A 26,138-nucleotide genomic window follows, 5' to 3' on the forward strand; every position below is an offset into this window, starting at 1 on the left:
GAACAAGGGGCCACCAAATGAAATTAATAGGTAGGTTTAAAACAAACACAAGAAAGTATTTTTTCATGAAACGCACGCACTGTCAACTTCTGGAACTCCTTGCCAGAGGGTGTTGTGAAGGCCAATACTATAATGGGATTCAAAAGGGAGCTAGATAGATTCATGGAAGATAGGTCCATCAATGGCTATTAGCCACGATGGGCAGGAATGGTGTCCCTAGTCTGTTTGCCAGAAGCTGGGATTGGGTAACAGGTTATCATCGAGTGATCCATGCTCTATCTGTTCATTCCCTTTGGGGCACCGGCCATCGGCCACTGTCAGAGGACAGGATACTGGGCTTGATGGAACTTTGGTCTGACGCAGTTTGGCCGTTCTTATGTTCTAATTCAGGTGTGGGCAAGTTTTTTGGGCCGAAGGCCACATCTGGGTGGGGAAATTGTATGCAGGGCTGGGGCAGGGGGTTGGGTGCGGGATGGAGTGTGGGAGATGGTGAGGTGTGCAGGAACAGGCTCAGGGCAAGGGATTGGGGCAGTGGAGGGGTGCATAAGGGGGCTCAGGAAAGGGGGTTGGGGTGCATGGGGATTCAGGGCCTCAGGGCAGGAGGTTGGGGTGTGAGGTGGCTTAGGGCAGGGAGTTGGGGGCAGGAGGGGTTCGGGGTGCAGGTTTCGGCCCAGCACCACTTACCTAAAGTGGCTCCGGGTGGCAGCAGCATGCACTGGGGCCAGGGCAGGCCCCCTGCCTGCCTGCCCTGGCCCCACACCGCACTGCTCCAGGAAGCGGCCAGAACCACGTCTCTGCGCGGCCCCGGGTGGTGCACAGGATTCCGCATACTGCCTTTGCCATGTCTCCAGGTACCTCCCACAAAAGCTCCCACAGGCTGCGGTTCCCCATTCCCAGCCAATGGGAGCTGTGGGGGGTGATGCAATGCAAGGGAGGCAAGGGCAATGCACAGAGCCCTCTGTTGCCCCCGGGGCCCCAGGGACATGGTGCCGGCCGCTTCTGAGAGCAGCGGGGGGCCTGCGGCACCACGGTGGGCAATCCCGCAGGCCAGATCCAAAGCCCTGATGGGCCGGATCCAGCCTGCGGGCCGTAGTTTGCCCACCCCTGTTCTAACTATAAATTAAGGACTAGCCTAATCACTATGTAACAAAAACAAAGGGACATTAATGCTGTTCAAACTGTTCTGCCTAGATGGTCTGAAAGTGGCAGTTGGGGATGCTTCACTTTTTATGCCCTCAGAAGAGGGAGCCTGAGGCCATGAAGAATGCACATGACTCCTGCTGGACATTACTACTAAAAGTTCTAAACTACTGCAATGGGTCACCCACACAGCATGAGTGGAATCCACATGTGCAGTACTCAAAGAATGAGGATATTTTAGAGGGATTGGTACATGGCTCTTGACTTCAATATCAAACCTGCGGTTTGGAGTATAATGTACAATGGTAGTAGAAGATGGGCTGTCCTGCAGGAAATACTGGACTGTCTCTTAAAAATGTTGTCAGCAAAGCGCTGTGGCTGATAGGTAGAATTTCTGTCTGAAGCAGTGATGTAAACAGGGCTTCATTGTGCTGTGTTGTCCAAGGCACAGCCTATGTAATCCCTTCTGGGCATAAAGGCTTATAACAGTCTATTCTGCCAATAGGTCAGACTCACTCTCTGAACTATACGGAGGTTTTATAGTGGTAGCAGGTGTATAACTAGGGCCCTACCAAATTCACAGCCATGAAAAATGCATCATGGACAGTGAGATCTGGTCTTTTGTGTACCTTATAGTGTAAGTATACAAAAATACATAGTGCTGCCTTCAGAGCTGGACAGCCAGCAACTGCTGCTCTCCAACCACCCTGCTCTGAAGGGAGCATAGAAGTAAGGGTGGCAATACCGTGATCCCCCTACAATAGCCTTGCAACCCCTTATTCGGTCAGGACCCCCAGTTTGAGTAATGCTGAGTGTCAAGGGCTTTAAGTGTTTATATTTTGCAGTTTTAATACACATATTCATGTTTTGTTACAACACTGAAATTTCAGATTTTTAAAATGCTATGACTGAAATTTATGAAAATGAACCATGAATTTGGTAGGGCCATATGTATAAACCAGTGATCTTGATGTAACCCTGAAATCTTTTAGGGCTTAGGAAGGCGCAGGTATGGGAAACCACTAAATCTGTGAGTAGGGCTGTCTCTTTCTTAGCAAAGTTCAGAGGATGACATCAAGCTTTTATCCCCTAAAGGGGCTACTACAGGCTGTGCCATGGAAAGCCCAGCACAACAAAGCAGCAGAATCCATTGGGACTATGCCTGTTCCCTGCATGTCCTTATGTTCTACTCCTCCTCCTCCACTGCCCAAGGACATATAGGACAGAGTGATCTTGACTGCCTCTAAGTTTCCTCCTACTGTGATGGCAGTGAGATGAAACTGGTGGTCTGCCTGCATTCCATAGTATTTTTTCATCAAATTCATTTGTAATCTTTAGTTTAGTTTAATTATAAAGTTTGAGATTTTCAGTTCTTTAATTATTTTCTCTTTAAAATCTTTCCTTTTAATTGCCATTTGGAGCGGAGGTGCCTTCCCACCTAATGGCTGAACCTAAACATTCCTGCTTTAAATTTGTCGGTCATGTGATGGACTTGTTTCTTTTCACTGATGTACCCAGTCAGAGTCTTCTCTTTGAAAGAGAGCCACATTCTGGAGTACTTCTCTGTATACTTGTCCATCTACACCAGAACACACCACTCCAAAGATAAGCAGTAGGCTAACACTCCACAAGGGGAACACTGGATTTTGAAAGAGTCTGACTGAGGACTCTCCCCTCCCAGAGATTCCACTCCTTCAATGCAACTGTAAGTACAGACTCTATCTCAAAGATGCCTGTTACTGGTACCAAGAAAGTCTGCCATGCCTTCAGTCAGACAGACATTCTTAGTCTTCCAAACAGCTTGGCACTGGCTAAGAACTCTGTGCTAAAGACTGGTACAACTTCCACATCAAGGCAGACTAGATCTGATCTCTGCTCTATTGGCAACTCACAACATTGACCCTCTTCCTCAGAAATTGAAAGATCAAAGAAATGTAAGATTTATGGGCCTCCTGCCTCTTCTAACAATGAGCCAGAGGTCTGCTCACCCTACACAGGCTAGTAAGGCAGTTTCTGTGCTTCACCCCGCTTCAAGTGGGACTCAGTCCACTTGGGCACTGAAGACTGGTACTGGCATATCTGCAAACAAAAAACTTGAAGAACCTCTCCCATTTTATAAATTTCAAGCATACCTTATTGAATTTATGACTAAAAGGTTCCCTCCCCCAATATTCTGGTAGGAGAGAGAGATTATATTTTAGATCTACTTTTCCTCTTTTCGTTGTCTATTAGAGGGCATGCTTGATTTAATAAAGTTGACCAAATCTTTTAAAAACTGTGGCAACACAAGGAAAAAAAACAACCCAAAACAATGAATTTGCAAATAATGTACAGGATAACACCATCAATGACATAAAAGGGAAATTTATTTTATAAACTATGTACAAAACAAAATGTTGACCCAAAATCTGGAAGCAAAAGGGAAAGACACCATAGCCAATGAACGTTTATTTCCATAATGAATTCAGATTATGCTTGTGCAAGCAGAAGTCTCTCCAGAGCCTTTTTTGCCACAGAACACAAATTTTTCTCATTGCAGGTAGTTAACACACAGCTCATATCCGACTTAATTAAAACAAGGCAAGTATCATCACTACATAGTAAGCAGGCCTTCTCTGTTGATCCAGAATAAGTTAGGAGATTGTTTGCACATGGAATAGTGAGTTGCTTTAGGAAGCTATAATGAAGGTCAGGGAGACGTACTACCCTCTCAGTGAGGGACTATTAATATTGATTACATATTATACACCTGCTTGACTTAAAACTTAATTTCCTGAGCTATTAATATTTTGTTTCCACGCTCCCATGTATACTTCAGCCTCCAAACTGAGAAACATGCAGTCTTTTTTATATAATCTGCTTCCCATTCAGAGTATCTAAAAACTTAGCTTCAGACATTCTTGTCTGCAGCTACAAAGTAATAAATGCCAATCAAGTACTTTTTATAAGCAGATAACACACTGATAAGCTTGACTGTTGGAACACTCAAATCAAAAGAGGTAGTTTTATAAGCCATAGCTCCTGGGGCATGGGAGTAGGACATCCCAGTGTACACATTTTATGAAATTATTCCAGAAGTAGTCCTGCCGCTCATAAGCATGCAAGTTGTTGGGTTTTTCCACATGGCACCACCAGTTAAATATGTACCCTTGCTTTCCCTGTTGATACCTGTGTTACTTCCTCAGCTTTTATAAGGTTGTTCTTTGAGTTTGGCTTCAAAATGGGACGGCCAACCTAAAAAAAAAAAAAAAAAAAAAAATCAAATAATCTTTAATTCTATAAAATGCCTAAGAATATTCAACAGGGAAAGAATAAAATTTTCAGCAAAAAGATACTGCAGGCTGGAAGGGCTGTTGCAGTTTTCCCCAGCCTGGGAAAAATGAAACCCATAAATGTTTTGTGAAGTTGAAACAATGTACATGAACAATCCCTTTCATATGTGTAAGTATTTACTCAAAACACAAAAGAACATTCACATTGTTAAAATCAAAAAGCTTGAAGTCCCTAGTCTAAATAAAAAGCCCTACTATTGCTTCTGTAACTCAACAACTTATTTGCCTTTTTAGCAGCAATGGACCAACGCAGATGTGTGCCCCCTCACACACAAGCAGTTGATGGACAACCTGGCTGGACAACAGGTCTTAAAAGTTGACAAATTGAGTTCAACAGTCTTCCATTAATTTACTTTCACAGTTTTCCCAACAATTTTACACAACCTGTTCTAGGATCAACCAGTTCTATGACTTTTGTATTTGGGATCAATCATGTTGATTACTTAATGGAAGGGATCTGTAGTATCTAAGAAATATAATGCAGATTTTGTCTGTGTAGTTCCAGTGTTTATTTTATTATCCTACGTTTTTACTGAGACTGCAACCATTGTATCTCTAATCTTGTTCAATTGTGTTTTATAAATTTAACACTTAGCTGTACAGTTGTGTAAAATGCAGACTATTTTGATATTAAATTTTCCTCATGTTCAGTGCAAATTTCAAACACACACTTTTATGGTAGAAGACAGTCTTCCTGAGAATTCTTAGCTTCACTGAGTCAACCAAACATGAATATGATGGTGGCTGCAACAGAATTTCTGATGTTTCACAACATGCTTTGGAACTGTTGTTATTTTGAAAAATATCAGATTTAAAATAAGGTTGCTGAACACCAATACATCAAAGGTGAGATTCTGTAATGCACCTCTAAGAGGCACTGCACAGAATTTGCAGGCCAAGAGAAAGAGGGCAGTAGGTGGTAGAGGAATTACACTCGCTTTAAAACACTTTTGTGCCCTCCTAATCCTGACCTACTCCAGTGGCTAGACAGGCTGTGACAGAACACACAGTTCCCTATGGGCTTGGCTAAGTTATGTTAGCCTTTGCAGGCTGCTTTATGGGCAGAAATATTGCTCAGAATCTGTGCATCACAACACAACCCTCCTACCTACAACACAGCTCCTATTGCCAGTACTTACCAAGGGTCCTATGGTAAGGCTTATGGCCATCTTCCATAGTTCCTGTGGCAGGAGAATAATGACTTTTTACACCACTGTAGAGCCTTTACCCAGCATGGAGGGGCCTGTGTGTGCGTGTACGTGTCTCTCTCTCTCTCTCCGCCCAGGATGTTAAGAATGATTATACCCAAGACATTCTCTAATTTTTCACTATATTTTTATTTTTTGAGCAAATGACATAGGTTTGTCAGACATCTCTCTGCATTCTTGGTTTTTAAAGATGAAAAAAATCAGTATTGCTAATGAGGACCACTTTCAATACATGCATGCTTGTGGTCATTATCAGGTCATTTCTCATGTTTGATCAATCATCTTGTTCTAATAGAAGTGTTGATTCTTTTAGCTCTTGTATTCTCTCTCTCTCACTTTGGAGCATCTAGTACAGGGGTGCCCCGACCCTTGATAGGCCCCCTGGGGCTCGCACACCCTATCCAACTCCCCATTCCCCATCCCCTAACTGCCCCCCGCAAAACCTATGCCCCATCCAACCGCCCTTTGCCCCGACTGCCCTCCCAGAACCCCTGACCCATCCAACCCCCGCCACTCCCCGACTGCCCCCCCCCGAACCCCTGACCCATCCAACAGCCCCCTGCCCCTTGACTGCCACCCTGGGACCCCCCACTCCCCACCCCCTTACCATGCTGGACCCAGCCACGCTGCTGTGCTGCCCGGCAAGAGCGGCGGGCCAGAGTGCTGGCAGCACGGCGCGCTCAGGCTGCGGGGGAGAGGGGACAGTGGGGGAGGGTCTGGGGGCTAGCCTCCCTGGCCGGAGCTCGGGGCAGGATGGTCCTGCGGGCCGGATGTGGCCCGCGGGCCCTAGTTTGCCCACCTCTGATCGAGCAGCATACATAGAAACTTAAATCAGTCCAGAAGAGTACATTCAAGGCAAAGAACTTCAGTTGGTTATATCAGGTGTTCCTTTTGTGCTAGATAAAAGGTAATTCTGACAGCATAATGCAGCTACAACTTTCTTATCAAGTTCTAGACTTTGCCATAAACAATTTGAAGGTGATCTTTGCCTTTTGGGGAGTGTTAAAGATTAACAGAAATTGCTCTTGAACGAAGCAGATGCTGGAAAGTTGTGAAGTAATCAAATCATCATTGCTGCTATGTTCAATTATGATACCATTGTTAACATCTCACTTGCATGATCAGACTGATGTAATCTACTCTTCTACTTCAAGAGCAACAGTGCCACTGAATAAAACTGTCCGAAGATCTCACAGAAAAAGATTAATTGCATTTTTTTATCAGAACATGAGTCTTCTCTATCTTGCCACTTGACAATGAGTATATTTAACTTTATAGTCGGGGGTTAGACTAGATGACCTCCTGAGGTCCCTTCCAACCCTGATATTCTATGATTAAAAGGAACTCTGTTTTCATTACTTCCGTCAAGTTAGTCACTTGATTTCTACCACTTCCTTTGAGGATAGGTATGTTGAGTCACAAATTTACATGTTTGGTAACCAACCAGCTTTCACAGTATTGATTTCAGTTTTCAGTTTTACACTAAGAATAAAAAACAGGCACTTGTGAAATCAACACCGAGGACTGAAAAAATAAGAGCTAGTCAAGCTTTCCTCTAGTCACATTATCAGATGTTCTGCCCATTTTCCACAAATTTTAAGATTTTAACAAACTAAGCCGCTATCAGTTCACAGTTCCACTCTCTTCTCTTCAGTGTTCCATGATAGTTAATTCCACCAACAAGCCATGCCACTCACTCACTGGTTTTCCATGATTCCAGAGTCTCAAGACCACCAACATTCCCCAATAGCCTAATACTCATGTGTAGGTGATGGAAAGTATGATGAGGGATTTTTGTTTGGGTTTTTTGGGGAGTCAGAGAGTAAATAAGAGCTTACCAAAGGGGCTTCTGGACTGGAAAATGGGGAGGTGTCACAAGATCTGTTTTCTTTGTCCAATGAATCATTGCCATTTTGATGTGCAAATTTCTGTTTTAGAGCCTGAGCTATTAGAGCTGCTGGATCCCACTGTGAACTCCGCCTTTTTCTTGTCTTAGGAAGAGGTGTACCACCAGGTGACCTACAAAGAGCAAAGACAAACTGTGTCCAGTCCATGAAAACTTAATGCTGGTCCTGGAGAGTAACTACATTATCCTAGTATGCTCTACAGTCTACACCCCAGACCAGCTTCACATACCATTCAGCTTACAGAAACATAACTTAGCAAGTAATATTGCTAACTGTATTCTGAAATGGCTCACCATGACCAAACAAGAATAAAAGTAAATGCGACAACAGTAAGAAAAATCCCCTGCCTACAGTCACAGCAAATACTTAAGTTGTTCATAATACCTCTGATATTTCCTTATTCTAGGTATTAGAATATTGTGGCAGGCCTATAAAAATATAAATTTTAAAAAGAGGTCTCATTGTACTACCAGATACTGCCGTATCAAATACGGTCCGTCACAATGACCTCTTCTGGCCTTAGAATCTATTAATCTGGGGAAAAAAATGTTAATTTAATGCTCCTAAAGTACTCTACTGTCCCTATTTGTTTTCAGTTAAAACACTGGATCTTCATGAGTTCTCATAAAGATCAACAAAAAGCTGTAAAGATTCTCAAAAGACTTTACAATAATAAAGTAATATGGTCTGATGCAAGACTTCAGTAAAAAATTGAACTTGCAAATATACATGTTCATCCAGTTGACCACACAAGATCCCATTTGCAAACAAGGACACTTCAACAAAATATCCACAACCAGGATGCTAAATTGGCACAGATGCATCAGTGGCTGGTTTTGTTCTCAAGTGTGTACCTGAACTTCCAAATGCGAAGTTAGAAATACTATTAAAATATCTATTTGAAAGCCAGTCATGCATTATTTATGAATCCAAAGCACTGAAGAAGTAAGCCCTGATTTTTCAGAGTACCTCAGCTCTGCCCACAAGTTCATGCTCAAAGATTGTGGATATAGTTTGTAGGTTTGCAAATGGAACTGAAAGTTTAATTTATAGCATTTGGAACTAGAAAGGGACTTTAGACATGCCTAACTTCTAGGCATCCTGCCACCCAGTGGAATTTACAGCCTCAAGTTAGGCACCAGGCTCCCCATGCATTATATACGAGAGTTAGATAGTAAGAAAGGGATTCTCAGAAGCCAGCAAGCTGAGCAGGGAGATGCCTAAGCTAGTCAGGAGTGAAATGTGAAGGAAAGTAATGGGGCTTTGGGCCCAGATGCACAAAGGGAATTAGGAGTCTAACCCTCATTGATCTGGGTCTCACATGCCAGAGTGACTGGCCAAAGGCAGGCACCAATCTCTGCTTGGGATTCTCAGTCGTGAACCCTCTCTTGGAGTTAGGCTCTTGTATGAGGTCAACCCTTTCTTGTGAAATATCAGAGAGATTCTCCCCACCCCCCAACACAGCCAAAAGGTCAGTGGTTAGGGAAATCACCTTGTATACTGGAAACCCAAGCTCAAATCCCCGCTCTGCCTGATTTGGACCAGGGACTTGAACCCAGTACGGTCACATCCCAGGTGAGTACCCGAACCACTGGGAATTCTGAATCAGTCAGCCAGGCACAAAAATTCCTGACCTGCTTGCCCCTGGCTGCCTTTTGTGTGGGTTAGGTGTGCTCATTGCACACCTACCAGATCAGGCCCTCCAGGTGAGATAAATGCGGCGGGCGGGGGGGGGGGAGGGAGATGGACACCTAATGTGAGAATCCCACTGGGGTTCGGTGTGCAAGAGGGCTCTCAGAAGCTCAGTTGATGCAGAGCAGTGTCAGAGCTTAGGCAGTTTGAGCACACCTATCAACAGAAACTTAGGTCCTTCAGGGATTTAGGTGCCCTACAGAGTTAGGCAGCAACTGAGCAGTAGTTTTGAGAACGTTCGCGGTGGTGAAATGTTGGGCATAGGCTTCTAACTGCCTCTATAGGAGTCTAAGCACCTTTTTGAATCTGGGCCCTAGTACTTATGTGGTGAAATCACATACTGAAGGCACGTAAAGCCTTATTAAAATCTGCTATACTATAAAATCTGCCCACAATTGTGCCAGTTATTGTGCACAATATGCTTGGTGAAATCCTGGCCCAATTGATAACACTCACTGACTTAATTGGGGCCAGGATTTCACCCTCTGTTCTTATATATACACTAAATTGTTTTCCTCAACAGTGATCTCTAAACAGACATTATCCTACTTCCTTAGAGTATATTTTTATTCCAGTTCAGTAAATGTGTTTATTTAGTTTCCTGTGTATCACATCTAAAAGAGCTCTTTGGCTCTGAACACAGGATATCAGTCACACAAATATTTAATAATCATAGGTTTTGTAATCACATAAGTTTAGCTTTTTGACCAAAACCATGTAAATATTAAAAATTATTTGTACCAAACTAAAGGACTTGGGTCTAGGTTCAGTAAAATCTTCAGTTAAAATATACACATGCATTTTTTATTTTTGAAGACTTCAAAGTTAGAAATAGTGTATTTTGGATGTACTGTTAGTTTTCCAATATTTCCCCAAGGAGTTGTCCTTTTACAATGAACTCAAAAGTTTGTTTGTTCAGATCTGTTTTCCTGCGCATTTAGCTGATTTTGTAAGTGAACTCCAAATAGCCCCAATCAAAAAAAACAAACAAACAGGAGACAAAAGATTGACTGACCTATGCAGGAGACTACAGTTTTAAATTAGAGAATGCTTTGCTTTTGTATGTAGTGCATTTTCACTTGGTACTCTAGGCAGTGAAGGTACAGCACTCTAAGGGAAAAACTGCCTGCTCAAAATCTCTCAGGGTACATATACATGACCAAAAAAACCTAAACAGCAGCAGTGTGTCAGAGCCCAGGTCAACTGGGGCAGGATCGTGGGGCTTGTGCTAAAGGGCTATAAATAGAGCGGACATTCCCACTCAGGCTGGAACCAAGTCCCTGAGACCGGCAAGGCAGGTGGGTCTCAGAGCCTGAGCAGGAACATCTACACTGCTATTTTTAGCCTCATAGTGCAAGTCTGAGTCAGTTGACCCCAGGTGTGAGACTCACTGCCCATGTGGGGGGAGGGGAGTTTTGCTGTGTAGATGTACCCTTAGGAAAGTGTTAAATGACAAACTACTTGCCTAACAAGCCTTGTGGATAGGGGAGAAGCAGTAGATGTGGTATACCTTGACTTTAATAAGGCTTTTGATACTGTCTTGCATGACCTTCTCAAACTAGGGAAATACAACCTAGATGAAGCTACTATAAGGTGAGTGCATAATTGGTTGGAAAACTGTTCCCAGTGAGTAATAATCACTGGTTCACAGTCAAACTGGAAGGGTATATGAAGTGGGGTCCCACAGGGATCGGTTCTGGGTCCGGTTCTGTTCAATATCTTCATCAATGATTTAGATAGTGGCATAGAGAGTACACTTAAAATTTGCAGACAATACAAAGCTGGGAGCGGATGCAAGTGCTTTGGAGGATAAGATTAAAATTCAAAATGATCTGGACAAACTAGAGAAATGGTCTGAAGTAAACAGGATAAAATTCAATAAGGACAAATGCAAAGTACTCCACTTAGAAAAGAACAATCAGCTGCATATATACAAAATGGGAAATGACTGCCTAAGGAGGAGTACTGCAGAAAGGGATCTGGAGGTCAGAATGGATCACAAACTAAATATGAGTCAACAATGTAACACTGTTGCAAAAAAAGCAAACATTATTCCGGGATATATTAGCAGGAGTGCTGTAAGCAAGATGAAAAGTAATTCTTTCACTCTACTCCTCGCTGATTAGGCCTCAACTGGAGTAGTGTGTCCTGTTCTGGGCACCACATTTCAGGAAAGATGTGGACAAACTGGAGAAACCAGAGAAGAGCAACAAAAATGATTAAGGGTCTAGAAAATTACTTATGAGGCAAGATTGGAAAAAAATGGGTTTGTTAGTCTGGAGAAAAGAAGGCAGAAAGGGAATAGGATAACAGTTTTCAAGTACATAAAAAGTTGTTACAAGGAGGAGGGAGAAAAATTGTTCTCCTTAATCTCTGAGGATAGGATAAGAAGCAATAGGATTAAATTGCAGCAAGGGCAGCTTACATTGGACATTAGGAAAAACTTCCTGTCAGGATAGTTAAGCACTAAAATAAATTGCCTAGGAAGAAAAGGAGTACTTGTGGCACCTTAGAGACTAACCAATTTATTCTCAAATAAATTGGTTAGTCTCTAAGGTGCCACAAGTACTCCTTTTCTTTTTGCGAATACAGACTAACACGGCTGTTCCTCTGAAATTGCCTAGGGAGGTTGTGGAATCTCTGTCATTGGAGATTTTTAAGAGTAGGTTAGACAAATACCTGTCAGGGATAGTCAGATAATGCTTAGCCCTGCCTTGAGTGCAGGGAACTGGACTAGAAAGACCTCTCGAGGAACCTTTCAGTCCTGCGATTCTATCACCTCAGGTAGTTGTCAGGAGCACCTGTCCATTAAACAAGTTTTCACCCCAGCATTATCTGCTGCTCCCTAAATACTGTAGTGTTGTGTATTTAAGAGTAAACCAAAAATATGTCATTTAAATCAACTTACTTCTCAATAGTTCGCAGTCGAATTTTGTTTATATCCTTCAAAACATCCATCATACTAAGAACATCCTTTGTCTTCTGGTGTTCACCTTTGTCAACAGTTGTTGAGCTGGTCTTACTTGCAGCACGACGTTGTTTAATAAGTTCAACTGCTGAATTACTGGCATCAAAGCCAGATGGTGCTATGGAGGGAAGTGGGGGAGGTGGAGGAATTACGAAGTGATCTGGTGCGGTGAACAATGGAGTAGAAGTCATTGCTGGCACTGGGAAAGAACCACTTGGAATGCCAAATGAATTCAAGACATCTGAACCTATCAAAGAAAATAAGTAGCAGTATTTTTTTAATTCAGAGAATGAGTTACTAATATGTGAAATTTTGAGAAGATCAAGCCAAGTCCAGGGTGTCTGAGTTATACTGCAAGATCCTAATCTGTTTTTTCTTAAAATGTCAAACACCTAGCACAACATGGTGCTACCAGAAATAATTACATAAAAAGAACGGTTAAGCGAAAGTTATTTAGGTTTCAAAATCAAGCAATCAAGACTTAGAAAATGCTAGATTTAAGATGTCTATGCAACCTTAATTCTGTCCATTTGTACATCCAGCCTGTGCACTGAATGAGGCAGGGGTCCTGTTGGGGAAAAGCTAAGTGTGACCATGTAATTAAAAACAATATCATAATGCATACAAACAAGTCCCAACCGGTCTCTCCCTCCACCCGCACCATTCTCATTGATACAGTAGCTCCTAGGCATACCCAATGCAGAGCGTGTTGCTCTTGAGACATGGGTCCAGCTTTTTAGAATGTTTTGTTCAATTATTTTGGCAGCATACCTATAATTTTATTAAGTACAAGGGAAATGGTAATTAACAGTTTATAACTCAGCTAAACCTATACAGAATTCCACAAGACCAAGAAAAACCCTCTAGCCCAAGGGCTTTGCCCCGACACATTATAAAAGACTTGCTACAAACAATTCAGATGTTAGAGCAAAAAAGATCAGACGAATCTTTTATAATGCAGTGTGTTAGGCAGGCTAAATATAGGATTGCTCCTTGCTCACCCTTATAATATAAAGAGTGAGGCTATCGAATTGGTGGCCCAGGCACTCTCTCATGTGACAGTGCAGAATGATACACACTATTGTGGGCTTCACCAGAAAAACAGATGATTTAAATCAACTCCAACTTGAAGGTGATGAACTGTCCGGAATGTGAGGAGAGTGAAAAAAAATTAATTTATAAATATAAGAAAAAACAATCCTGCATTCAAAATACTTTTCACTTAATTCACATAAATTTAGATAAAAAGTTAATCACGGGATAAGTACGGGCATAAAACAAAGGAAGCTCAAAGTTTAAAGACTGTAGTTTAAACAGAAACAAGCTTACCTGATTGATTGCTATTTCTTGATCCTTGCACTGCAACAATTGCAGCAATCTGGGCACGAAGAAGAGTTAACTCATTTTCAAGTGCAGAAATTTTTTTAATTGCTTCTTCATTCACAAGATTTTCTTTTTCTGCTCTACTTTTTAGAACAGCTGGCAAGGAAACTATAGCTGGAGATACATCATGGTCAACTGTAATTATTTCCTTTCCCCTTGATTCAGCCCTAAAAAAATTAAAATATAAAACTTTTTAAAGTTTCAACTGAATAGTAACAGTTTCATGCCCCCCACAGGGGAAAGGATTAGATTAAAAATGCATTTTTTAAGTTACTGGCACAAGAAATTGAAGTTATGAAACACCATTGACAATGACATTAGGCTTTAATGTTTCAGAACTTCATCTCTTTCACAAGACATTTTGCATTACATTGTTTTATAAGCACTAAATGTTGCATTTTTAAGTATTAAATTTTTTTTAAAAGGTTATCAAGAAAAACCCCTTGAAAACGCACTTTTTAGAATACTTGGGCAATTTACTCAGCAGCAGAGATTGACCATTACACAATGGTTATGCTAAATGATTGAGCTGTAAAAAGAGGTAACAAAGAGCACTTTCTGCCTAGATACAATCAGGAAGAGGGCAGCTATAAATTTAGATGCATGAATAAGGAAGAGAAATGGGTGTAGAAGGTGATGAGACACACCCAACGAGGACTCCCAAGAGTGTTATTAGCCCCAGAAGCAGCATGTGGGTTCAGGGACAAGACAGCTGCACTGGGGGGAATACTTAACGCACACTGTAGCCCTTATGGCAGATAACTAGAAAACATTAAACGTGTATCAACTGACAGTGTGTCACCTGCTTGAGTAGAGCCTGAAACAAAACTTAAAACAGTGTGACCTGCTTCATTCATCTCAATCAGGGCCCAAGGGGTTTTCCAGCCAAGGAATCTGGCATTTTTCACAAGATACCATGGGATTCATCATTTTGCTTTAGGCAGGCATGTAACATTTTGTCTTCTGTCTCCCTGCCCTACCAGGGCCTACCCACAGTTTCCTCTTGCTCTCCAGATTACCCCACAAGGAGAAGTTAATTTGGATTACAATGCATGCTCCCTTCAAGTATTCCATGGACCTAGAGCTGGAGTTCATCTTGTAATTAGAATGGGGAAACTATAAGTGCAGGAAGAAAAGGAGTACTTGTGGCACCTTAGAGACGAACACATTTATTTGAACATAAGCTGAAGTGAGCTGTAGCTCACTTCATTGGATGCATTCAGTGGTAAATACAGTGGGGAGATTTATATACATAGAGAAGTACCAGAAACCAGAGTGATCACTTAAGGTGAGCTATTACAAGCAGGAGAGCGCGGGGTACCTTTTGTAGTGATAATCAAGGTGGGCCATTTCCAGCAGTTGACAAGAACGTCTGAGGAACAGTGGGGGGTGGAGAGGGGGGGATAAACATGAGGAAATAGTTTTACTTTGTGTAATGACCCATCCACTCCCAGTCTTCAGCCAATGTGCACGGGCTGAAATTGTGGAAAAGCAGCATCACTTGCCCCATAACCTCAGCCGTGCAGAACACAATGCCATCCACAGCCTCAGAAACAACTCTGACATCATAATCAAAAAGGCGGACAAAGGAGGTGCTGTCGTCATCATGAATAGGTCGGAATATGAACAAGAGGCTGCTAGGCAGCTCTCCAACACCACTTTCTACAAGCCATTACCCTCTGATCCCACTGAGGATTACCAAAAGAAACTATAGCATTTGCTCAAGAAACTCCCTGAAAAAGCACAAGAACAAATCCACACAGACGCACCCCTGGAACCCCGACCTGGGGTATTCTATTTGCTACCCAAGATCCATAAACCTGGAAATCCTGGACGCCACATCATCTCAGGCATTGGCACCCTGGCAGCAGGATTGTCTGGCTATGTAGACGCCATCCTCAGGCCCTACGCTACCAGCACTCCCAGCTATCTTCGAGACACCACTGACTTCCTGAGGAAACTACAATTCTTCGGTGATCTTCCTGAAAATACCATCCTAGCCACTATGGATGTAGAAGCCCTCTACACCAACATTCCACACAAAGATGGACTACAAGCCGTCAGGAACAGTATCCCCGATAATGTCACGGCTAACCTGGTGGCTGAACTTTGTGACTTTGTCCTCACCCATAACTACTTCATGGTTGGGGACAACGTATACCTTCAGATCAGCGGCACTGCTATGGGTACCCGCATGGCCCCACAGTATGCCAACATTTTTATGGCTGACTTAGAACAACGCTTCCTCAGCTCTCGTCCCCTAATGCCTCTACTCTACTTGCGCTTCGTTGATGACATCTTCATCATCTGGACCCATGGAAAAGAAGCCCTTGAGGAATTCCACCATGATTTCAACAATTTCCATCCCACCATCAACCTCAGCCTGGACCAGTCCACACAAGAGATCCACTTCCTGGACACTACGGTGCTAATAAGCGACGGTCACATAAACACCACCCTATACCGGAAACCTACTGACCGCTATTCCTACCTACATGCCTCCAGCTTTCACCCAGACTACACCACATGATCAATTGTCTACAGCCAAGCTCTACGATACAACCGCATTTGCTCCAACCCTTCAGACAGAGAAACACCTACAAGATCTCTATCAAGCACTCTTACAACTACAATACCCACCCACTGAAGTGAAGAAACAGACTGACAGAGCCAGAAGAGTACCCAGAAGTCACCTACTACAGCACAGGCCCAACAAAGAAAATGACAGAACGCCACTAGCCATCACCTTCAACCCCCAACTAAAACCTCTCCAACGAAACATCATCAAGGATCTACACTTATCATAGAATCATAGAATATCAGGGTTGGAAGGGACCTCAGGAGGTTATCTAGTCCAACCCCCTGCTCAAAGCAGGACCAATCCCCAATTAAATCATCCCAGCCAGGGCTTTGTCAAGCCTGACCTTAAAAACTTCTAAGGAAGGAGATTCTACCACCTCCCTAGGTAACGCATTCCAGTGTTTCACCACCCTCCTAGTGGAAAAGTTTTTCCTAATATCCAACCTAAACCTCCCCCACTGCAACTTGAGACCATTACTCCTTGTCCTGTCCTCTTCTACCACTGAGAATAGTCTAGAACCATCCTCTCTGGAACCACCTCTCAGGTAGTTGAAAGCAGCTATCAAATCCCCCCTCATTCTTTTCTTCTGCAGACTAAACAATCCCAGTTCTCTCAGCCTCTCCTCATAAGTCATGTGTTCCAGACCCCTAATCATTTTTGTTGCCCTTCGCTGGACTCTCTCCAATTTATCCACATCATTCTTGTAGTGTGGGGCCCAAAACTAGACACAGTACTCCAGATGAGGCCTCACCAATGTCGAATAGAGGGGAACGATCACGTCCCTTGATCTGCTCGCTATGCCCCTACTTATACATCCCAAAATGCCATTGGCCTTCTTGGCAACAAGGGCACACTGCTGACTCATAGCCAGCTTCTCGTCCACTGTCACCCCTAGGTCCTTTTCCGCAGAACTGCTGCCTAGCCATTCGGTCCCTAGTCTGTAGCTGTGCATTGGGTTCTTCCGTCCGAAGTGCAGGACCCTGCACTTATCCTTATTGAACCTCATCAGATTTCTTTTGGCCCAATCCTCCAATTTGTCTAGGTCCTTCTGTATCCTATCCCTCCCCTCCAGCGTATCTACCACTCCTCCCAGTTTAGTATCATCCGCAAATTTGCTGAGAGTGCAATCCACACCATCCTCCAGATCATTTATGAAGATATTGAACAAAACCGGCCCCAGGACCGACCCCTGGGGCACTCCACTTGACACCGGCTGCCAACTAGACATGGAGCCATTGATCACTACCCGTTGAGCCCGACAATCTAGCCAACTTTCTACCCACCTTATAGTGCATTCATCCAGCCCATACTTCTTTAACTTGCTGACAAGAATACTGTGGGAGACCGTGTCAAAAGCTTTGCTAAAGTCAAGAAACAATACATCCACTGCTTTCCCTTCATCCACAGAACCAGTAATCTCATCATAGAAGGCGATTAGATTAGTCAGGCATGACCTTCCCTTGGTGAATCCATGCTGACTGTTCCTGATCACTTTCCTCTCATGTAAGTGCTTCAGGATTGATTCCTTGAGGACCTGCTCCATGATATTTCCGGGGACTGAGGTGAGGCTGACTGGCCTGTAGTTCCCAGGATCCTCCTTCTTCCCTTTTTTAAAGATTGGCACTACATTAGCCTTTTTCCAGTCATCTGGGACTTCTCCCGTTCGCCACGAGTTTTCAAAGATAATGGCCAAGATAATGGCCAATGGAATTTTAGTGCAATTCTCTCAGTTTTCGTAGTAAAGCAGCAACGTGACATCACTAACAGCTTGAGAGAGACAAGTATTGTGATAAGAAGAGAGACTAGAATTGCAATATTCCTTCTAACCCAAAAAAAGCAAAAACGTACCAGCCAATTCTGATCTCCCTACTTCTTCTTGTAGTTTCACACCAACAGACAAGATCAAAAGACGACAAACCCATGCAATATAAAAACTAGATTTGCAATAACCAATAAAAATACCAAATGTTAACTGAGCTGTGGGTTAGTCGTCTGAGCACATTAAGCAGCATAAACAACCAAGCTCTAGCTCTGAAATATCCACTTCCTCTGTGACTTTGGGTAAAAGTCATTTAAAAGGGACATACATAGTCAACTTTGTGTCTATTAATTTTTTTTAAGTTAAAAATAACTTCATGTGCTATGCCTGTCCAAGTTCCGCAACAATATGTTGTTGTTTTACAAATTACATTTTCTTATTTTATTAATTATACTCCCTTCGCACTGCATGAAAGCAGAAAAAATTAAATGAAAGAAGAAATGGTGAAACAGCCTATACCCAAGGCAAACAAACTTTTAAAATACGTAAAACTTTTCTTTCATTTATGGTATTCTTAGAGCAGGGAAAGGCAAACTTTTTGGCCTGAGGGCCACATCGGGTTTTGAAAATTGTATACCCCCACCTGCCCCCCCGCCACGTTTCTTGCCCCTTGACAGCCGCCCCCGCCCTTCCGGGACCCCTGCCCCATCCAACCACCCCTTCTCTCTGTCCCCTGATTGCCCCCAGAAACCCTGCCCGACTGCCCCCACACCGCCCCATCCAACCCCCTCCCATCTCCTTCCTGACTGCCCCCATTCAACCCCCGTTCCCTACCCTCTGACTGCCCCGACCCCTATCCACCCCCCCCACACCTCCTAACCACCACCCCGAACTCCCCTGCTCTCTATCCAACCCGCCCTACTCCCTGCCCCCTTACCATGAAGCACAGTGAGCTGAGGCTGCGGGGGAGGGGCCGGGGGCTAGCCTCCTGGGCCACCCTCCTGGGCCAGGGGCTGGGCAGGAGGGTCCTGCAAGCCGGATGTGGCCCGCGGGACATAGTTTGCCCACCTCTGTCTTAGAGGTTTACTTGTAACAGCAGTGGGTAACAATTTAACAAAACTGATTTTGAGATAACAGGGACCCTTTAATATTTCTGCCCCAATGTTCTCATCTGCAAAAAGGGGATAGAGTTTATTACCCAACAATAAGAGGTTAGAGGAGAGTGTTAGGATTAGATTCCACCAACATTCACCCCACCCCCAAACGCTTTGTGAATGAAAGCACCATGTGCAAATGCCAGCAACATTCCTGGTACTGTACAACAACAGGGAAGAAGGAGCTCAAAGTGTGGGAATCCTCCACTCTATGTGTATGCTATATAATATTAGCTAAAGCATAGACAAGAATTGCTGGAAAAAAAAAATCAAGAGGAAGAGCTAACTTCTAAAGTGTCAATTTTGCTAGGGCCCAGAAAGGTTTAGACAATTGCCAGTATCATAGGCTACAGGACCTGAGTCATTCCTATCAAAATAAAAATAGAGCCTTTACTTGCCTAAATCTAGCAAAAGTTTCTCCCTCATCATTTACCACCCTTAAAATATCACCAAGAGATGGAACTACAGAGCTTGGAGTTGTACTTTGTTCATCATAATCCAAAGAATTCAGGTCTTGGACCATCTAAAAAGAAAGCAAGAAAAAAGTCAGGCCTCTGCAAAGTAAAGAATTTCGGTTTAACAATAAAACTTCCTCAAATACGAGGGACTCAGTATTAGATAAGTGAAAGACATTGAACAGAAAAGATGCAGTATTACCATAGTCATGAAAGATAAAAAGATTAGGAAAGCCATTGTTAAATTTAACGTGAGACTTCTTGCTTAAATAATGAAATGTTAAGAGTAGCAATAATCCACTCACCTGAAAGTGAGGTCTTGGACAAGGTTCTAAAGTAAGAACTGTCCCAAGTCTACGAACAATGCTTCGGGTAGATCCATATTCCTTACTTTGCCAAGCTGATATAATCTAAAGAGATAAACAAAAGAAATCTGGGTTTTTAACTCAATGATACAAAAATTTATGTTTTTCAAAATCATTAAGAGATCATACCATATGTGACCTGACAGTTACATACTTAGATTGGTCTACAAAATGTTTGCTATCCTAATGGAGCTAGGATTCAGAAACGACCTCAGGAGGATTTCTCTTCCAGGACGCAAAAAGAAAAGGAGTACTTGTGGCACCTTAGAGACTAACCAATTTATTTGAGCATGAGCTTTCGTGAGCTACAGCTCACTTCATCAGATGTAGTTTTCAAGTTTCTGTGATGTATGTGGAGATATGCCAGGACACTCTACATGAAGACCAATAGAGGATGAAACTAACTACACCTCCTAGACAGGAGGGTATCTAGAAGGTCTGTTGGAGAACAAAGGCTCCACCCAGAACAAATGAGCCAATGTAGCCTGTATCTGGATACACAAACCACTGCGAGCAAAAATGGTTGGGGAAATCATAAAAAAAGATTTAAGACACCTTCACCTGACATTTCCTTATGACAGCATATACCTGAAGAAAGTGCCTTCTTGAGAAGGGGGTTGAAGGAAGACATGTTTCAATCATACGGCCAATGCTGCTATGGTCTATATGAGCTTCCCACCTTGTTATGAACTGCCAAAAGAAAAAGCTACTGTCAAACCAAAGACCTTTAAACAAAAACAAAGGTTAGTCAGTGTAACCTTGTCTACACTAGTACTTTTCCTACAGTTGGTCTAGCACTAGTGCAGTTCCACCAGTAGCAACAGTGGTGTAGAACAAGTGGTGGCATTTTTTACTACCACATTAAGTTTGCACATAGATCTGAGAAATGCTGAGCATACGCAAGTTCTTTGAGGTTAAAACTTGTGGCGCTACAATTAGTGCTGGACATTCTCAATCTAGTACACACCAAAAAGAGTTGCATAACAGTCTGACACATTAGGTTTTCTAAGGATTATGATCCTGATCCACAGATGGTGAGGCCCTATAATTTCTACTGAAATCCATAAAAACTGTATGTGCTCAGCACCTCCTGTGATCAGGGTCTATGAAGCATTGAATTAATTACTATTTGGAAGTCTGACATGCTAGTTAATAGATGAAGGCAAAATGTAACAAGTAAAATCATCAGATGGGCCTTTCAGCTTGTCTACCGAAGGAAGTTTACCAGAATAATTATACCACTACAGTGCAATGTCCACATAGGGTTATTGGTATGTATATAAATGATGCAATAACCCCAAGCACATATAACCCTTTTACTGCAGCACACATCCTTCATTCACCACCTGCACACACTGACAGAAATCTCTTAAAACAACACACGCACTCACCTACCCTCATTCATGCTTACCATACAACCATGAACTTGAGCAGCAAACCAATAGATCACTAGTAATATCAGTTTACCTGATCAGCTGGTACACCAAAGTATTCTAGCAGTTGCCTTATGAGATTCAGCAGTAGAGCCATTTATAGAACAGTCCGAGAATTCAAAAGCTGGTTATAAACATTAGTTTCACATATATCCCAGAAAAGTTCAAGTTACCCTTTCTACAGCTGCAAATAGAAAAGAGCATCACTTCAAGACAAAAGACAAACTCCTGCTCAAACTTCTCCACACACTAAGGGTTCACTTCTATGGCCATTGACCACAGTGAGAACAGATTCAAGCCCCATGGCAGCTGAGAAGCCAGAACATCAAATGCTAGACCCCTACATACGCGGCCATCACTGGAGACCCACTGATCTTAGTCCTGGATCTTGTTTTGAAATCAGCAATATTTGAAAAATAAAGAACATCCCATTGTTTTAGATGCAATTGGAGGACGTCTCTCTTCTAACGATTTATCAACTTTTTTTGTTTTTGTTTTAAGAAATGGGAAATATTGGTCCTGGAAAAGCTACTCAGAAGTGCTGTGAAACGTGCTTACGTCTGCTGAATTCATAAAAGCCCCCCCCTCCCCGCTTGTTTGTTTACTAGCGAAGAACAGGAAGCGCTCACGCCTTTATTCTGTCCGGGGGCGTTTTGCAGCGTTGTGAATGAGGTACCCCAATAAATCCCCCACTGGCAACACGAGAGCTCCGCCAGACCAGGCCCTCCGCCCCCGGGCTGTCAGGTCGCGCTGTAGGCCCGCCGATGCCAGGCGGGGTGAACTAGCCCGGCTGTCGGAACGGGCTGCAAGGCTTGCGGCCCGGCTTGGGGCGGGTTGCCGAGGCCGTCCAGCCGAGGCTTGCGAGCGGGGGTAACAGGGCGGCCGAGGGCGGGGCCACGGTCCCCTGCACGAACGAGCCCGGCCCCGCCCCAGAGCGGCAAGACCGCCGAGGCGCGCAAGGCCGACACGTCAGACAGCCCGGCCCATCAGCTCTGACCCAGGGACCCTAAATAACCCCCAACCCAGCGTAACGCGCGTCCCGCCTTCCCCCCGCGCCGCCGCCGCCGCCGCCGCCCCTTCAACGGTGACAGCGCGCGCCCCCCGCGAGCGGCCTTGACGGTGGCCGCGTGACGCGACGTGTGCGACCCCTCCCCTCCTCTCGCGCTCCTCCGGGCCTCAAGGGGTCCTTCCCGGGCCCCCGCCCCTTCCTCACCCCGGCGCTGCACCGCGGCGAAATCAAATCAAAACTAGCGCCTCGCAAAGCCGATTGGGTAGAGCGGATGGGGGCGTGACGCACAAATCGACCCACCACGGACTAGGGGCGTGGCGGAAAACGAGGATTCGACGGCTGAACCAATAGGAAAGCGCGGGGCGGGGGAGCGGGGGGGGGTGTTCCGCTCGCAGGGGCTGGGGGGCTCTTCCGCCTCTGCCGAACGCGATACGTTCTTCCTCGGGGTGGGCAGCGGCTCCTGCGTCCGCCCCGCTGCCACGTGTCAGGTTCCGCCGCGCTCAGCGAGCCTGCCCTGGCAGCCCCTGCTCGCCGCGGGACGGTGTCCGGCAGCGGCTGCCCGCTGTGCTGTGCCGCGTTGCGCTAGGGGCTGTGGGCCAGGCGGGGGGAGGGGGAGTTGTCAAGGACAAAGTCAGGAACAGGTTTCAGAGTAGCAGCCCTGTTAGTCTGTATTCGCAAAAAGAAAAGGAGGACTAGTGGCACCTTCGAGACTAACCAATGTATTTGAGTATAAGCTTTCGTGAGCTACATACAGATCACTTCATCGAAACCTGGCACCTGCGTGTGTGAGCCACTTTCAGTCCACCTGTATTAAAAGGGGAGCGGGAACGGAATCCTGTCTGTCCGGAATGCCTTTGCCTCCCAGAGTGACAAGTCACGTTACTGGAGCTGGCATTTAAATGCATCACTTCTGCAGTTGGCTTTGTGCATTTCCTGGCACTTCGTGTATAGAAAAGTTCAGTGTTTCTTTTGTATAGTCAGAGTCCCCGATTCCTGGCGTGTTAGCACTTCATACAGCAGCCCAGGAGAGAAAAATACAATCACATCATTGGCTTAGGAAACAGCCAATCTTAGGAGAAAGGATGGGTGAGGCAGGGGTTTGGAGTTGGGCAGTACCTGAAACTACTTTTATCTCATTTCTAAAAACTAACTTTCAAACTGATGTCCCTTTGAGTTCATATTAGTGAGGGTGGGGGAAATGAGTAGGATCCCTTCTTCCTGTCCTCTACAATTCCAGAAATAATAATCTTTGTGTGTCTAGCTCTATGAAGTAAATTGAAAGAAGTTGGTTTACCAAATCTCATACAATTCCACACCCACACTTTTCTTTTCTAAAGGCATGTTGCCAATTGTACAATGTATGATCCTGATTCAGCAACTGGATCTGTTAATTGGATGCAGGGTTCTTTGTGAGCAGATCCATTTGCAAAATCAAGACAGTAGCTTGCAAAAGTGACTGACTCCCCAAAACCCCTACTCAGTTTAAGATGACCAGATGTCCCGATTTTACAATCCAGATATTTGGGGCTTTGTTTTATATAGGCACCTATTATTCCCCTACCCCCTGTTCTGATTTTTCACACTTGCTGTCTGGTCACCCTGACTCAGCTACTACCTATTCCAGCATAGGCTCCAGTCCCAAATGGATCCATTGATACTGTGCCCTACCCAGCTAAAAAGCATGGCCTTTAATAGGTTTTTGTTCATTGGTATCTGCTCAGAGTAAAATGCATTGTACAAAAGAACTGCAGTTTTCCCCCATTTTACCATGCAGACTCCCTTTCCAGTTTAGGCTAAGTCAGTGGTCCCCAATGCGGTGCCGGTGGGCACCATGGTGTCCACCGGGGCATTTTTGTGCCCCCGCAGGACACCGTGCCACCAAAATGCCGCCGAGTGCGGCCGCCAGAGAAATGCCTGCATTTCAGCACTGTGGTGTCCGGTGCCCACCAGAGTCTTCTGCAAATAGCAAAAGATTGGGGACCACTGGCTAAGTGGACCAGTCCCTTTGAATATTCCTTTATTAAAAACAGAGCCAGAATGGTGAGTATTGATTTTTTTTGTCATGCTCTATCACACTCTTATGAAATTTTTCAGTTCCTAAATCTAGATTATGGTAACTGCTTCACAGTACATAACAAGCAAGAACATTTTAAGTGTGTATTAGGACAATTTCTCATATCATTACATACTTGTCAAAAAGCATTAGGAACTGTCTCTTTTGTTTGCAGTGGTAGGTGACATTTTAATTTATTTCCATTACAATGGAGGCAGCGTAACACCCTAGTCTCTTTTCGTAGCTACAGCAGTACAAGAATGGACACTTGTAGGATTTAGTAGGGGTTGCCCTACTCAACCCCACAAAACAGAAAAGTGATTATGAAAGAAAAAGGATGCCTTTCTGGCCTCATCATGTTCCTGGGCCATCCAAACATACAAGTTCTGCATTTAGCTCTTCAAGTAATTGCTCTTTGTAAAAATTTCAACTTTGTATATTCAGTTACAACAGGGGTGAGCAAACTTTTTGGCCTGAGGGCCACATTGGGGTGCAAAACTGTATGGAGGGCCAGTAGGGAAAGCTGCACCTCCCCAAACAGCCTGACCCCAACCCCCTATCCGACCCCTCCCACTTCCCACCTCATGACTGTCCCCCTCAGAACCCCTGACCCATCCAACCCCCTATCCAAACCCCCTCTGCTCCCTGTCCCGACTGCTCTACCCACACCCCCTAACAGCCCCCCTGGGACTCCACCCCCCCCATCCAACTGCCCCCTGCTCCCTGTCTCCTGACTGCCACCCAAGACCCCCCAGCCCCTTATCCAACTCCCCCAGGCCCCGGCCCCCTTACCATGCCTCTCAGAGCAGCATGTCTGGCAGCCGCGCCACCTGGCCAGAGCCAGACACGCTGCTGCACTGCCCTGCATCAGTGCACAGCCTGCCGCCCAGAACGCTGCCCACGCAGCAGTGTAGCTGTGGGGGAGGTAGGACCAGCAGGGGAGGGGCCAGGGGCTAGCCTCCCCAGCCCGGAGCTCAGGGGCCAGGCAGAACAGTCCAGCAGGCCGGATGTGGCCTACGAGCTGTAGTTTGCCCACCTCCAAGTTACAATCAAATGACAGTATTTAGTGAATTGGTAGCTGAACACTTAACTACTGTAAATTTCCCTGACTTTGTTTAAAAGATGTAGCAGAACTGTTGCTGTGGAAGTCTAGTATCTTTAGGGGAGGTGCTTTATTTTGCCCAGATGCAAATAAATGAATCTGTATTAATCTGTAAAAAATGCTTGCTCCATGTTCTCGGATGGAGCATGCTATGTATTTTTTTCAGATTTGTAGTCATTTTAGGTGTCACACTAAGTAAACATGTCATACAATTTTAATGTCACTTTAAAAAAAAAAAGTCAGCTATTCACCAAAACAGATAATCCACAGCTAATTAAAACTGGCGTTAGCTGTTACTACATGTTCGTTTTTGATGAAGACAGTATGATTTTGCTGAGATTGTGTGCATCATTGATGGTACTACAGCATGTAACTTGTGTACCACTTTGTGAAAATATTCTTCATTCCTAGTGCAGTCCTTTCAATGCTCACTTATTTCCTTACCATACTACCTTTCTGCTTCCAATTATGTGCCCTGATAGAGCAATACGTAGCACCTACTGCCACCAATGTTACTTGGAGAGTATAACCTAGAAACAGTTTCCTATTTATGGCTTGGAGAAGATGTGGAAGGTTATATAGGAAGAATCACTTGTT

The 26,138-nt window shown here is 44.2% G+C and overlaps 1 protein-coding gene across 5 annotated transcripts; it reads right to left on the bottom strand.

The window, feature by feature from the left end:
* Positions 1-3,488: 3,488 nt before the first annotated feature.
* MTFR2 (mitochondrial fission regulator 2) lies at positions 3,489-22,676 on the bottom strand. 5 transcript variants are annotated; one of them, XM_048844457.2, is made up of 9 exons: positions 22,591-22,676; positions 21,412-21,561; positions 20,500-20,634; positions 19,885-19,989; positions 19,523-19,647; positions 13,577-13,797; positions 12,188-12,494; positions 7,519-7,699; positions 3,489-4,374 (listed from the first exon to the last, which is right to left on the bottom strand). In XM_048844457.2, exons 2-9 carry the CDS (start codon positions 21,472-21,474, stop codon positions 4,276-4,278), a joined length of 1,236 nt encoding a protein of 411 aa, XP_048700414.1. In that variant the 5' UTR covers positions 21,475-21,561; positions 22,591-22,676; the 3' UTR covers positions 3,489-4,275. The 5 variants fall into 5 exon arrangements, with proteins under 5 accessions (XP_048700414.1, XP_048700415.1, XP_048700412.1 ...); XM_048844458.2 differs by lacking the exon at positions 22,591-22,676 and adding an exon at positions 22,007-22,412; XM_048844455.2 differs by lacking the exon at positions 22,591-22,676 and having other exon boundaries at positions 21,412-22,412.
* Positions 22,677-26,138: the final 3,462 nt, after the last annotated feature.

The sequence above is a fragment of the Caretta caretta genome, chromosome 3, assembly GCF_965140235.1.
Source record: "Caretta caretta isolate rCarCar2 chromosome 3, rCarCar1.hap1, whole genome shotgun sequence".
NCBI lineage: Eukaryota > Metazoa > Chordata > Testudines > Cheloniidae > Caretta > Caretta caretta.

What these genes read in the sequence shown, in the direction of transcription:
- MTFR2 (XM_048844457.2), bottom strand. Translation starts at nt 21,474, where the DNA reads ATGGCTCTACTGCTGAATCTCATAAGGCAACTGCTAGAATACTTTGGT. An exon ending in AAGAAATAGCAATCAATCAG is followed by an intron (nt 12,495 to 13,576) that starts GTAAGCTTGTTT and finishes TTTCTTTGATAG; the next exon opens with GTTCAGATGTCTTGAATTCA. An exon ending in CCAGTCCAGAAGCCCCTTTG is followed by an intron (nt 4,375 to 7,518) that starts GTAAGCTCTTAT and finishes TTTTTTTTTTAG; the next exon opens with GTTGGCCGTCCCATTTTGAA.